The sequence below is a fragment of the Oncorhynchus nerka genome, linkage group LG23 (assembly GCF_034236695.1).
Source record: "Oncorhynchus nerka isolate Pitt River linkage group LG23, Oner_Uvic_2.0, whole genome shotgun sequence".
NCBI classification, from domain to species: Eukaryota; Metazoa; Chordata; class Actinopteri; order Salmoniformes; family Salmonidae; genus Oncorhynchus; species Oncorhynchus nerka.
Genome location: NC_088418.1, coordinates 18,663,689 through 18,679,538, shown reverse-complemented (window position 1 = coordinate 18,679,538; position 15,850 = coordinate 18,663,689). Strand labels below are relative to the sequence as shown.

The 15,850-nt window shown below is 43.9% G+C and overlaps 1 protein-coding gene across 1 annotated transcript in view; it reads left to right on the top strand.

Annotated features, from left to right (window-relative positions):
• The first annotated feature begins 5,145 nt into the window (after nucleotides 1-5,145).
• The window catches only part of LOC115106390 (wings apart-like protein homolog), a 48,043-nt gene continuing 37,338 nt past the window's right edge, over nucleotides 5,146-15,850 (top strand). Inside the window, 2 exon segments of the mRNA XM_029629072.2 lie at nucleotides 5,146-5,439; nucleotides 6,842-7,335. Of these exon segments, the coding sequence (XP_029484932.2) occupies nucleotides 6,864-7,335 (472 nt within the window). The 5' untranslated portion in view covers nucleotides 5,146-5,439; nucleotides 6,842-6,863.

The window sequence follows — 15,850 nt, the reverse complement described above, 5'->3', positions numbered from 1 at the left end:
CAGGTTGTCCAGCCGGATGGACAGGTCCACCAGCTGATCCAACGTGAGGGTGGTGTCTCTGCAGGCCAACTCCCGACGGACGTCCACGCGCAGACTGCAATGGTAGTGGTCGATCAGGGCCCTGTCATTCCATCCTGCATCTGCAGCCAGGGTCCTATACTCCACGGCAAACTCCTGGGCACTCCTCGTCTCCTGCCTCAGCTGGAAGAGGCGCTCACCGCCTCTCTACCCTTGGGCGGGTGGTCGAAGACAGGTGAACTCTGTGAAGTCCTCCAACGCCGCATCTCCTTCTCCCCCACACGGCTTTGGCCCACTCCAGAGCTCTCCCTGAGTGGCATGAGATGAGGGCCGTCACCCTCTCCCTTCCCAAGGGAGCCGGGTAAACGGTGCCCAGGTATAGGTCCAGCTGTAACAGGAAACCCTGGCACCGTGCTGCCGTCCCATCATACTCCCCGGGAATGGCAAGACGCATCCCACTGGGACCGGTTGCAGGGGGAGTGAGTAGTGGAGGTGCGGGTTGCGTTGTTGAAGGCGCTGGAGGACCTCCCTGTCTCTCCCAACGGTCCAGGGTCTGGATAACTTGATCCATGATGGCGCCGAGATGGTGGATTACTTTCGCTTACTCCTGGATGCCCTCCTCGACCCCTATACCAGGGGCATCTATTCCTGCTGACTCCATAAGTGGTCGGGAATTCTGTAAGGGGTGCGTAACTGGTGGCAGGGAAGTCAAACGCTGGAGAGCAGAACTTGGTGAATAGCCGGAGCAGTTTAATATATAAAACTAAAAGCATACAAAACAACAAACACATGGCTACAAAACCCGTAGCGCACCAGTAGTACAAGTACTTACAATAAACAATTCCTGACAAGGACATGGGGGAAACAGAGGGAAAATATACAACATGTAATTAAGGAATTGAAATCAGGTGTGTGTGAAAACAAGACAAAACAAATGGAACATGAAAAATGGATCGGTGATGCCTAGAAGACCGGATTACGTCGACCGCCGAACACCGCCAGAACAAGGAGAGGGACCAACTTCGGTAGAAGACGTGACAAAGTGAATGAGGGTGAAGTATCGGAAGTGGTAGGTGTGGTGAAGTTATCAGGGACCGAGGTATGCACAGAGTGTCAGGAAAAAGATGAGTCTGTGACAGTAGGAGTGAAGTTTATGGAAAAATTGGACTCTTGCCTTTTGGCTGATCCATTTGTGGTTTCATGGTGGGTGAAAAAATAATTGGGTAATGTGGAATCGGTGAGGGTAACCAGAAGTGGTCTAGTGATAATTGTTTGTGTTTCTGTTGGTCAGAGGGAGAAGGCGCTCGGAGTAAAACAAACGGGGGCAAGAAAAGTTCATTGTTTTCCTCTCAAGAAAAGGGCACCAATGGAAGGAGTGATAACTGGGGTAGTAGTAAATTTAAAAGTTGACCAGCTGAAGGGAAAGATTCCCTGTGTATGTGGTGCTCGTCGTTTGATGTGAGGCAAACAGGGTGGCGAGAGTAGGGAAACAGAAGAGTCATTGTCTGTTCTTTTGAGTTTTGAAGAGTCTTTGACCGACAAAGTGAAGTTTGGTTATATAAGTTATCCTGTACTAGCGTATGTGCTGAATACATGACAGGTGTCAAGCTTATGGGCCTGTGGCAGCAGTGTGTAGGAGGGAGGGTCTAAGGTGTGAAAAGTGTGCAGAAGGGCATGAGACAAAGGAATGTGTAGTATTTGGGAAAGTAGTGGAATGTGTTAATTGTAGGGGTGCCCATGGAGCTGGGGATCAGAAATGTCCCGTGTGAGAGAGGCAGGTAGAGTAGTGCAGAAGTTGTCATATGCCGAGGCAGTGGGGAAAGTAGAGGACGATGGGTTAAGGGGGAAGAGTGGTGAGAGTAGTAGAGATATCTCAGTGTAGAGGGATAGGCCAAAACGTTATATAAGTTTCAGTAAGATTGGATTTTTAGCTTTTATAGCAATGGTTATCAACTGTACTGCAGGGATGGAACGAAAGTCCCAGAAAATTGAGGTTGTGGTGGAAGCTGCAGAGAGGCATTTGGGTGTGTGAGACTTGACATCAGAAGAGTTACAGGGTGTGTTAAGTGGTGATGTACCATCCTTTCAGGATGATGGCATGAGGTAGGAATAAATACATTTAATTAGTGGAGTAGTGTTCATTTGTTTTGTTAATTTCATTTTATATGAATTTTAAGTGTAGTGTTAGATGTTAGATGTCTTTTACAGGATAGGATAAGTATAAAAGACCTAGATGTATTGTAAAGTGGCTGTTCCACTGGATGTCTTGTAAAGGTAAGTCGCTCTGGTAATGCAAATGACAAATTGGATGTCTTTTCAACAAAGTATAAGGGAGTTGTACTCCAGTTTAAACCGCAACAAATAGAAGAAGAAGAAGAAGAAGGAAGGCTGCGAAGGCGTCAGTTTGTTAACTTGTCAGTGGAAAATAAAAGTGGAAAATATGCATTCTGTCTTAATAAAACACTATTTTCCACCACCATGCTAGGAGGGCTAATGCTACTTCCTGATGGTGGGGGGTAAACAACAGGGGGTAAACAACAGACTCATGCGGTGTGCAACATCTGTAAATGGTCAGAAAATCCCAAAATGGTGGTGGAAAATTGTGTTCTATTAAGACAGTATGCATATTTCCCCAATTTATTTTCCACCGACAAGCCATTGGATTGAAATTGAGTTAAGGAGGAACTCAGCGCCTTTGCAGCCTGAATGGAGGGCGCTTTATGTATGAACTGGTCGCCGGGAGCGCATTAATCCCAGATGAATACCAGATGATAGTGAGGATCCATCCATAGTGCACACTAGCAGATGCTCAGGCTAGGGGGGACCAGCTTGGTTGTCTTTTAGGGTTGGTTGTCACAGTGCTAATTATTCCCAATCGTAAGTGGTGCTGTGTAGAATTTTTAAGCTTTAACATTTGTGAATTATTTGAAAGAACTCATCCACCTAGTCAATTCATGTCAGCATGACAAAACGTTGAGGTAAGGGGAATTTATGTGTTTTGGAGGTGAAAGTAAAAATGGTTATCAACACATCACGCCAGGGTAAGCCTACAGAAACACAGCCCTTATTTTAAGTCTTTCATAAATCCCCTATGGGAAAAATGAATGGTGGAAAAACAATTGGAACTATTTCCCTGTTTGACTGCTAGGTTATATGGTTATTATGACACCTCCACTGTGGGGCTGTATACCACATCAGGAAGAACGCCGCCCTCTAGGGGTCTTGGACTATGGTCTTCCCTATTTTGAGCACATTTGTGCATATCACGTTATTCAAAATGGTCACCGCCTTTCAACGTGTGTTGCATTATGGGGATAAAAATTGTCTGACTTACATGATGACTGCATGAACTTTACAGAAATGATGTGATCAAAGATCATCAAGTTTTGACTGCAGTCGACTCCAAGTTTCTGCAGTTGCTCTTCACCAAACTTCCGCCTGCAGCCTTGCTTGCATTGTCGGAGGCTCTATTGTTAATCAGTCATTAGGGAGTTTTTGTTTGACCCAATTGAATGTCACCAAAGACATGACTGAAACAGGAACCTACGTAATTCATACAGTTAAAAGCCTATATACAAATGAATGTAATATTTGAGTCTGATTGTACAATGAACACATGTATGATTTCAGTTCATGAGTGTGTGATATGCAGGTTAGAGACATTTTTAATTAGACATTATAAAGAACAACTTGTATGAACAATGGCAATATTGCCATGTTGACCTAAGCCTTGCTGTTGGAAAACTACATTCGTGTCCAACTTTCGCCTGTCGCAGATGCACCTCCCCGGCTTTCATCTACAGTCGTTTGCTTTCACCTTACCACTCAAACAATCCCAGTGGCTTTCATTTTACACTGAGCAAAAATACAAACGCAACATGTAAACATGAGCTGAAATAAAAGATTCCAGAAATTTTTAATTTGCACAAAAATATATTTTCTGTCAAATTTTGTGCACAAATGTGTTTACATCCCTGTTTGTGAGCTTTTCTCCTTTGCCAAGAGAATCCATCCACCTGACAGGTGTGACATATCAAGAAGCTGAATAAACAGCATGATCATTACATAGGTGCATCTTGTGCTGGGGCCAATAAAAGGCACTCGAAAATTAGCAGTTTTGTCACACAACACAATGCCACAGATTTATAAAGCCATTTTTACACCAGCCGATGTCACAAAGTGCTATACAGAAACCCAGCCTAAAACCCCAAACAGAAAGCAATGCAGATGTAGAAGCACTCTGTCATTTCGTTCTGTGAGCTTGTGTGGCCTACCACTTCGCAGCTGAGCTGTTGTTGCTCCTAGACGTTTACACTTTACAATAACAGCACTTGCAGATATCTCAAGTTTTGAGGGAGAGCTCTGACAACACCAGAGCTGTTGTCAGAGAATTAAATGTTAATTTCTCTACCATGTTGTATTAGAGAATTTGGCAGTATGTCCAAACCAGTCTCACAACTGCAGACCACATGTGTGGCATTGTGTGGGTGAGCAGTTTGCGGATGTCAACATTTTGAACAGAGTGCCCCATGGTGGTGGTGGGGTTAGGGTATGGGCAAGCATTAGCTATGGACAATGTGGGTCTGGCGACAAATATGTAGCGATGGCCAGCCGACTAAAGCATACAGGTCGCAGTGATGGGTGGTATAAGGTGCTTTAGTAACAAAGCGGATGGCACTGTGATAAACTGCATCCAGACTGTATTCCATTCATGTGAAATCCATAGATATGGGCCTAATTTATTTATTTCAAGGTCTTCAACTTTTGTTTTTCTTGGCTAATTGTTCCTTTGGGATATTGGCCAGCACCTAGTCAGATGTACAATATAAATGCAATTTTATTGATTGATTTATTATTCATTTCAGCACACAATTTGCCTTCAGTTTGCACATTTATTTACATTCCAAGAGCTTCAACCACTGAATGAGCGATATATGAACGGCTTCGACACCCCCCAAAGAGGACGCCTCTCACCAACAGTCCAATGAAATGCGAAGGTGTTTGGTCTTGTCGGCTTTTGAACCAATCACAACGAAGAATACTGCTTCGCAGCGCTAGTTCACTGTCACATCCAAATATGTAGCTTCCTGATTGGACCACAGTGTACTAGCGGCTAGGTGACAGTGCGGTTGGAAGCGAAAGGGAGGGGGAACCCGAATGCAAGCCATCGGTGTAACACAGGAGGAGACAATTGAGTTTGAGATAGCTTCAAAAAGGGAATATATCAGACGTAAAACCAACATTATCAAAATAACTTTGTTACACAAAAAACACAGGACTTTGTGTAGTTGTTGACTGTCCTCTAGCTTTCATTACTACAGGCAATTTAGCCTTGTTTATATTGTAAGGGAGGCCCAATCTGCTGCGGGAAGCGGACGCCTTCGGAGTGTTGTTGAGTGGTTCGGTCTTTTCGCGCACCTAGTAAGTGAGGCTGTTGTATGGTTGTATTCACTTACGTTTTATGAAATATACAGTGATTTTCAAACTACTTTAAACCTTCAAATCAATGTGAAAAGTGGATGTTCGTCAATCATGTTTCGTCTGTTGATACTAACCTGATAGCTAACTAGCCAAGTAGCTATTTCGTTACTATACTTAGCTAGCTAAATTGTTTTTTCCTCACTTTCTAGCCACAACGATAATGTGATGACTAAATTATGTTAGTGTTAGCCAACTATCATTATATTAATGAACAACGCACAGGACGTTTAACTTTTTGCAGATGGCGTTGGCGTTATTTAGCTAACTGTAGCTAGCCAGCGCACTCTCACACGACGTTAATGGCTAAGTTGGTTAGCTAGCTAACGTTGCAACTAGCTAGCTCGCCATATGGGTCTGTTTTGGTATCAACACTAAATTAATACTACAACTCCCTAGGTCAATATCATGATATTATCGAGGCTAGTTAGATGACGTTAACGTTGCTTCTATGTACTGCTGCTAGACACCCTATATTTTCTTCAATAACGTCAGCTGATTGATTTAGCTAGCTAACTGTATAGTGGCTAAGCTAATTGTGGTGTATTGTTGCTAACGTTAGCTAGTTGTACACACATTGCGTTAGCCACATCCAGAGCAGTTGATGCTGCATTAAAGTGCTAATCGGAACGAGGAAACTGCGACTTGTTAACTGGTTGTAGTCATACACGTGCTGCGTTCAACGATTCAGAAAGTCGGACATTTCCGAGTTTTCTAGTTCCGGTTAGTATGCTAACGCGGCAGTAGTCTCAGTTTACTCAAGCTGATAATAAAGATCCCACTAACGCAAGGGTTCCCTAACTTTTACTGCACAACTACATATTTAAACTAGAAAATGCAGCATACCTCACTTGGAAACTTTTGATTCCCTAGTTAAAGCTGTGTGTTATTATTCACACAATTGTTGGTCCCGCAGGCTGTCTCAACACAATGACATGAAGTGTAAGGGGTCCTTAGTTGACACAAAGGTTGTATTCTATGCCCATTTGAAGCTGAATGAGACAATTGGAAGCTGGGGATGATTAGGTGGACAGATTGGGAATTTAGCCAGGACACTGGGGTTAACACCCCTACTCTTACCATAAGTGCCATGGGCACTTTAGTGACCACAGGCAGGACACCTGTTTAACGTCCCGTCTGAAAGAGGGCACCCTACACAGGGCAATGTCCCCAATCACTGCCTTGGAGCATGAGGATATTTGTTTTAGACGAGAGGAAAGAGCGCTCCCTTCTAGCCCTCCATTACAGTAAAAGTACATTTCAACCACAATATTGTTATTGCGTTGATGAGAAATGGCCTATGATGACGGCAACTAATGCATTTTATATTTTGTGTCCATCCCAGAGAATATGAAACAGATGCCACAATGACATCGAGATTTGGTAAAACCTACAGCCGTAAGGGCGGCGATGGATCATCATCATCCAAGTTTGATGAGGTCCTGTCCAACAAGAGAGCAACGCTCAGCACCAAATGGGGCGAGACGACATACAAGGCCAAGGTGAGCTCCAAGCGCCCGGGCCATTGGAGTGAGGTGGCAGAACAGCCCAAGAGGCCCAAACTCTCAGATGAGATCTCTGAGGACCCCTTTGGCTTTGACAGCGATGATGAGTCCAAGACGGTCACCTCTCGCTTCCCACACGCCAAGACCTCCCCAGCCAAGCCGGCATCAGCAGAGCTGCCTCAGGCAGGGAGGCCAGGCTTCTGCCTGGAGTCCAGGAGCAGCCAGCAGAGCAGCCTTGTTCCCAGTAAAGCTACCTCTAGCATGGGTAGTGACAGAAGCCAATTGAGGGTCACAGAGGACACAGCCAGGTTCTTCACCACCACCACCACAACAGGTAGGAGGAGCCTCGTGTTGCAAAGTAGGACTACTAATCCAATGTAGAATCAAATCTTGGGCCAGAAGACCTTCCAGGGGGTGTAAGGGATAAATTGCTTACAATGTGGCGGACTCATTTGTTAAGATCAAATGTTGTGTGCCGTGTCAGCCAACTTCGGTTATAATTATTGAAACGGTTATTTCCTGTCATTGATTTCAAGTACATATATTTTTAAGGTAGTTATAGGACTGAGTACCAAATATTTTGATGGTCTTTAGTGATCCAATATTAGTAATCCAATATAGTAAAAGATTTGTAAAGAATAAATTAGTTGTGCTAGTGAGTCTACAAAAGGAAAATGCTAAATTAAGTTAGGATGCACTTGCAATTCATCTTGTTAATTTCGGACCATATGATGTCATCCAGCCATTTGATTTAGACAGCAGATTGGTAGCTGACCTTAGGATTCAGACAAGTAGTCATTTAAATTGAACAGCAATTTAACTCTTTACAATCATCGTTGTAAGCTTTTGACTTTGGGAAAACTTTGATAGCCCAAATCTTGGACAGAAAAACATCTAATCTGGCAGTGTTTTTTTGGAGCAGGCTTCAACAGGCTGCCAGGAGTGAGTTTAGCTTACCCTCTGGACTGGAATAATGGGCACCAACTGTCAGCCTAGCAGGTGGCTCTTGTGGATTACACCCAAAGCACTCGCTGGGGAGAAGCAAACCCATCAAAATTTACAGTCTGCATTATGTTGATGCTCTTCTCTAATACGAAACCGGTCCACTTGACGGGTACAGCCTCGTTTTAGGAGGCCATCTCCTCTATGGCAGGTGGTTCTGATTGTATTCCGCATTGCTAAGCAGACACGCTGAATGTTATTTACTGCCAGAGGCAGCAACTTATTGCTCTAGTTTCGGGCCCGTTTCAATGCAATGCTGCCTGCTGTTGTGTGCCCTTGTCCACTGCAAAAACACTATCACATCATTTGTCACTCCTCCATATGGCTGTATGCCCTCTGTGACTCTGTCATTCATATCAGTGGCCCTGGAAGTTGTCTAGGCTTTGAGTCACTTAGAGAATGGGCTTGTTTGACACATTTCTGTAGGCATTGAAGTTGCAGGCTCAGGTATGGAACAATAGCCACAAGCATATCCTTTGTCATGCAAGTTAGCGCTAGTCACATGATGAGTAAAAGTTCTGTCAGTCTGAAAACTGAACTGAAAGTATTACTCATTGGCACATTTAGCAACAGCACTGCCACATTCCTACACAAACCCAGGATATCCTCCAAGGCCCAGTGTTCACTTGTCCAGCCATAGAAACTCTCTACTTGTTTGTCTTGTGGAGAAATCAATATGAGCAGATCCGGGGTTAAAGGAAACTTTTCACAGCTGGGACTTGCGGTCAGACTGATGTTAATACTTATTGAACCTCGTTTAAGGATTCATCAAGCAAAGCATTCCGGCCCTTTTTTTATGTCGCTAATTATTGAAAAGCTTAGTTGGATCTAGAAAACTTTTTAACTCCGAGGTGCTCAGTCTTTAGCGACAATGGCGTGATTGTCTTTGCATTCAGAGTGTGTCCAGACAGCGATCCCTCAAGTACCAACTGCATAATAAACCAGGCCTGCTACGGCTCTGATTGAAATCTAATCAGGCATTTTCTCAGTCCGATTATTTTTTTAGTGCAAAAGATTCTAAAAAAAAAAAACATTCCCATTAAAAAAATATTTAGATTTACAGAGGTGGAAGGGTAATTCAAAACAACCTGTTCATCAAATGTATTGGCATGCTCAGCAAAAACCACACCACCCTGAATTAATGACACAACCCAAGTTATTTTGAAGTAAAATGTAGATGTAGGATGTCTACTTACTATCTTTCTTGTGATAGGATATTTCTCATTGATATGCCAAGCTCAGTTAAAGGGGTAATTGGGATTTTGGCAATGCCATTTATCTACTTCCCCAGAGTCAGATTAACTTGTGGATAATTGCGCTAGGACTAAGAAGTTGCTAACTAGCGCAATTGCTAACTAGCATTAGCGCAATGGCTGGGATTAATTGTATTAACACTAGTTAGCATTGGCTCGTGAAACTACCTCTAACTTTCTTCATACTGGACACTGGTATCCACATTTTCATCTGAATCTGGGGAAGTAGATATATGGCCTCATTGCCAAAGTATCTCTTTTCGGGATTTTTTTTTTGTTAGACAGCTTTTCCATTTTGTTTGCATGTGGTGCACATATGTAATGTCGTATGCAATTTTTGAGGACTACCTTTGCCTCGTGGGTGCTACTTTCAGAACTACTGGCTAAAAAGTATACAGAAGTGCAGGAGAATGAATCTCTTCAATTCCCTTGGTTGAAGAACTTTGAATTCTATGGACATTTTGGACTGAGGTGTCAGCTCTTGTCAGTGATGAACCGTCTATCTTCTGTGACTGATTTTGGGATTCCGAGCCTTGGAAGGATTAGTTTGGAACTTGTCAAAAATTATCCTAGGGAGGAGACTAAGGCAAGGATCATCAGCCAGATTCAGCCGCGGGCCGCCAGTTGGGGAACCTAGTCCTAAGGTATATTCTGTGCACTATTACCCTAGTCATATAGCCCAGCGAGCCTAAACATTCCTTAGGGAGGGGTATATACCAGAATCTGAATGCAAGTGGTATGTAGCAACCTATTGGAACTCAACTGCCAGTATAGTTGTTTAGAAAGCCATTATTGTGCCACCCAGTAGGTTTTAAAATGCACGTAAATAATTACAAGAGCCAGTGTAGTCAATGTCCACACTGTCATCACGTTTTAGACCTTTTTCTGAATGTATTAAAAAAACGATACCTTATTTACATAACTATTCAGAGACTCGTAATAGAGCTCAGTTGCATCCTGTTTCCATTGATCATCCTTGATGTTTTTACAACTTGATTGAAGTTCACCTGTGGTAAATTCAATAGATTGGACATGCTTTGGAAAGGCACTCCTGGTTATATAAGGTCCCACAGTTGACAGTGCATGTCAGAGCAAAAACCAAGTCATGAGGTCGAAGGAATTGTGTGTAGATCTCCGAGACAGGATTGTGTCAAGGCACTGATCTGAGGAGGGTACCAAAACCTTTCTGCAGCATTGAAGGTCCCCAAATACACAGTGGCCTCCAATTTTTAAATGGAAGAAGTTTGGAACCACCGAGACTTTACCTTGAGCTGGCTGCCTGGCCAAACTGAGCAATCGGGGGAGAAGGGAAGGGCCTTGGTCGGGGAGGTGACCAAGAACCCGATGGTCACTCTGACAGAGCTCCAGTGTTTCTCTGTGGAGATGCAAGGACCTTCCAGACGGACAACCATCTGTGCAGCATTCCACCAACCAGGCCTTTATGGTAGAGTGGCCAGACAGAAGCCACTCCTTAGTAAAAGGCACATGACAGCCCTGCTTGGAGTTTGCCAAAAGGCACCCAAATCCAATAAAATCACATTCTATTGGTCACATGCACATGGTTAGCAGATGTTATTGCGAGTTTAGCAAAATGCTTGTGCTTCTAGTTCCGACAGTGTAGTAATATTTAACTTCTTGCGTCGAGCAATCCCGTATCCGGGAGCGTAATCATAGCCTCAAGCTCATTACCATAACGCAACGTTAACTATTCATGAAAATCGCAAATGAAATGAAAGAAATATATTCACTCACAAGCTTAGCCTTTTGTTAACAACACTGTCATCTCAGATTTTCAAAATATGCTTTTCAACCATAGCTACACAAGCATTTGTGTAAGAGTATTGATAGCTAGCATAGCATTAAGCCTAGCATTCAGCAGGCAACATTTTCACAAAAACAAGAAACGCATTCAAATAAAATCATTTACCTTTGAAGAACTTCGGATGTTTTCAATGAGGAGACTCTGTTAGATAGCAAATGTTCAGTTTTTCCAAAAATATTATTTGTGTAGGAGAAATCGCTCCGTTTTGTTCATCACGTTTGGCTAAGAAAAAAATTCAGTCATTACAACGCCAAACTTTTTTCCAAATTAACTCCATAATATCGACAAACATGGCAAACGTTGTTTAGAATCAATCCTCAAGGTGTTTTTCACATATCTATTCGATGATAAATCATTCGTGGCAGTTTGGTTTCTCCTCTGAAGCAAATGGGAAAATGCACGCAGCTGGAGATTACGCAATCATTTCGACGGAGGACACCAAGCGGGCACCTGGTAAATGTAGTCTCTTATGGTCAATATTCCAATGATATGCATACAAATACGTCACAATGCTGCAGACACCTTGGGGAAACGACAGAAAGTGTAGGCTCATTCCTAGCGCATTCACAGCCATATAAGGAGACATTGGAACACAGCGCTTTCAAAATCTGGGGCATTTCCTGTTTGAAATTTCATCTTGGTTTCGCCTGTAGCATCAGTTCTGTGGCACTCACAGATAATATCTTTGCAGTTTTGGAAACGTCAGAGTGTTTTCTTTCCAAAGCTGTCAATTATATGCATAGTCGAGCATCTTTTCGTGACAAAATATCTTGTTTAAAACGGGAACGTTTTTTTATCCCAAAATTAAGAGCGCCCCCTATATCGAAGAAGTTAACAAGTAATCTAACAATTCCACAACAACTACCTAATACACACAAATCTAAGTAAAGGGGTGGAGTAAGTATGTGTACATATATAAATTCCCAATCTGGCCCTCAAACCATCAGTCACCTAATAATCCCCAGTTTACAATTGGCTCATTCATCCCCCTCCTCTCCCCTGTAACTATTCCCCAGGTCGCTGCTGCAAATGAGAACGTGTTCTCAGTCAACTTACCTGGTAAAATAACGGATAAATACAAATATGTAAATAAATGGATGAGCGATGACCGAGCAACATAGGCAAGATGTAATAGATGGTATAAAGTACAATATATACATATGAGTAATGTAGGATATGTAAACATTATTAAAGTGGCATTATGAAAGTGACAAGTGATCCATTTTTTAAAGTGGCCAATGATTTCAAGTCTGTATGAAGGCAGCAGCCGTTCTGTGTTAGTGGCTGTGTAACAGTCAGATGGCCTTGAGATGGAGACTGAAAAACAGCTTCTGTGTCCCAACTTTGATGCACATGTACAGACTTCTCCTTCTGGTGGGGTGAACAGATGGTGGCTTGGGTGGTTATTTTCCTTGATGATCTTTTTGGCCTTCCTGTGACATCGGGTGCTGTCGGTGTCATGGAGGGCAGGTATTTTTCCCCAAATGATGCTTTGTGCACACCGCACCACCCTCTGGAGAGCTTTGCGGTTGTGGGCGGTGCAGTTGCCGTACAAGGCGGTGATACAGATCAACAGGATGCTCTCAGTTGTGCATCTGTGGAAGTTTGAGGGTTTTAGGTGACAAGCCAAATTTCTTCAGCCTCCTGAGGTTGAAGAGGTGATGTTGCGCCTTCACCACACTATCTGTGTGGGTGGACCATTTCAGTTTGTCCGTGATGTGTACACCAAGGAACTTAACTTTCCACCTTCTCCTGTGCTGTCAATGTGGATAGGGGGGTGCTGCCTCTGCGGTTTCCTGAAGTCTAAGATCATCTAATTTGTTTTGTTGATGTTGAGTGAGAGGTTGTTTTCCTGACATCACACTCCGAGTGCCCTCACCTCCTCCCTGTAGTCTGTCTCGTTGTTGATAATCAAGCCCACTACTGTTGTCGTCTGCAAACATGATGATTGAGTTGGAGGTGTTCATGACCACAAAGTCATGGGTGAACAGGGAGTACTTGTCGGGCCCCAGTGTTGAGGATCGGCGAAGTGGAGATGTTGTTTTCTGCCTTCACCACCTGGGGTGGCCCGTCAGGAAGTCCAGGACCCAATTGCGCAGGGTGGGGTTGAGACCCAGGGCCTCAAGCTTAGTGATGAGCTTGGAGGGTACTATGACGTTGATTGCTGAGCTGTTGTCAATGAACAGTATTATTAGATAGGTATTCCTCTTGTCCAGATGAGATAGGGCAGTGTGATGGTGATTGCATCATCTGTGGACCTATTGGGGCGGTATGCAAATTGACGTGGGTCTAGGGTGGCAGGTAAGGTGGTGGTGATATGATCCTTAGTCTCACAAAACACTTCATGACATAAGTGGGTGCTACGGGGCGATGGTCATTTAGTTCAGTTACCTTTGCCTTCATGGGTACAGGAACAATGGTGGCCATCTTGAAGCATGTGGGGACAGCAGACTGGGATAGAGACAGATTGAATATGTCCATAAACACACCAGCCAGCTGGTCTGCACATGCTCTGAGGATGTGGCTAGGGATGCCGTCTGGGATGGCAGCCTTGCGAGGGTTAACACGTTTAAATGTCTTACTCACGTCGGAGAATGAGAGCCCACTCCTTGGTAGCGGACCGCGTCGGGGACACTGTATTTTCCTCAAAGCGGGCAACGATGTTTAGTTTGTCTGGAAGTGTCATGTTGGTGTCATTGATGCGGCTGGTTTTCTATTTGTAGTCATATTTGCCTGTAGACACTGCCACATACGTCTCGGGTCTGAGCCATTGAATTGCGACTCCACTTTGTCCTGATACTGATATTTTGCTTGTTTGATTGCCTTGTGGAAGGAATAACTACAGTGTTTGTATTCAGACATATTCCCAGTCCTCTTTCCATGGCTAAATGCGGTGGTTTGTGTGTTCGGTTTTGCGCAAATGCCGCCATCTATCCACTGTTTCTGGATAGGGGTGGTTTTAATAGTCACATTGGGTACAACATCTCCAATGCACTTCCTTATAAGCTCACTCAGAGTCTAAATAGATATTATTCTCTGCCCGGAACATTTCCCAGTCCGTGTGATCAAAACAACATTGAAGTGTGGATTCCGATTGGTCCCACCAGCGTTGAGTAGTTCTCATCACAGGTACATCCTGTTTGAGTGTCTGCCTATAGGACCGGAGGAGCCAAATGGAGTCGTGGTCAGAATTGCTGATGGGCGGGCGGGATAGGGTCTTGTATGCATCGCGGAAGTTATTGTAGCAGTGATCCAGCCTGTTGCCCGCAAGAGTGCTACAATCAATATGCTGATAGATTTTTAGGTGGCCTTGTTCTCACGTCTGCTTTGTTAAATCCCTAGCTCTAATAAATGTTGCCTTCCAGTTTGCATGGTGTCCAGTGAAGTTCCTTGAGGGCCGTCGTGGTATCGGCTTGAGTGGGGATATATACGGCTGTGACAATAACCGACGAGAATTCTCTTGGGAGATATGGGTGGCTTTTGATTGTGAGGAAGTCTAGGTCATGTTACGCACGCCTCTATGAAGAGGGAACGCAACACCCTGCTACAACTAAACTCTCTGTGAAGCGAAAAAGGTATGGACTGTAGGTGCGAGTAAAAATGACAACAAGCAGAATGTGGTACCATTTACAAGGACTTTATTCCTTTACACGGTAATATGGGGAAAAGGGGCTGGACGGAACCAAAGCAAAGAAAGTAAATCTCAAAGCCCCCCCTCTCCTATCTTACCTGCCTACCCACTACTTACCTAATTTAGCACCACCTGGTGCCCTAACCAAAATACAGGGGGTGGTCCGCCCAGGTCTTACCTAGTGTGCTTAGACAGCGAATATGCTACATGCTATATATGCTATATGTATGCCCGCGGGCCTCTTGCCTAAGCACTCCCTAGGTGCCTTCCCCTTCCCCTCTGGGAACAAATGAAACAGAATATTAAACAATTTCACAAACAAACTAAGAAACAAAGGACATCAAATAAGCTCTATCTGAGCAACAAACTCACAAAACATACCAACTCTCAGCAATGAACTCCCAGCAAAATCAACCTCTATCAAAATATGAACAAAAGCTCTTGAGTTCCTGTATGTTACGATTACACCATGAGTTGTTAATCATGAAGCATACACCCCCGCCCTTCTTACCAGACCATGAGAAACAAGATTCTCTGGTCTGATGACACTAAGATTGAACTCTTGGCCTGAATTCCAAGCATCACGTCTGGAGGACACCTAGCACCATCCCTATGGTGATGCATGGTGGTGGCAGCATCGTGCTGTGGGGATGTTTTTCAGCGGCAGGGATTGGGGGAGAGTAGTGAGGATCAAGGGAAAGATGAACGGAGCAAAGTACAGAGACATCCTTGATGAAAACCTGCTCCAGAGCGGTTCCAACAGGACAACGACCCTAAGCACACAGGCAAGAAGCAGGAGTGGCTTCAGGACGTCTCTGAATGTCCTAGAGTGGTCCGGACTTGAACCCGATCGAACATCTCTGGAGAGACCTGAAAATAGCTGTGCAGCGATGCTCCCCATCCAACCTGACAGAGCTTTAGAGGATCTAACGAAAATAATGGGTGAAATTCCCGCTTGTAGCGTCGTACACAAGACTCAGCTGTAATCGCTGCCAAATGTGCTTCAACAAAGTACTGAGGGTCAACAAAGGGTCTGAATACTTATGTATATGTCATTAATTTATTTTTAACTCATTTGTGCAGATTTATAAACCAGTTTTTGCTTTTTCTTCATGGGGTATTGTGTGTAGGTATTTCTTTT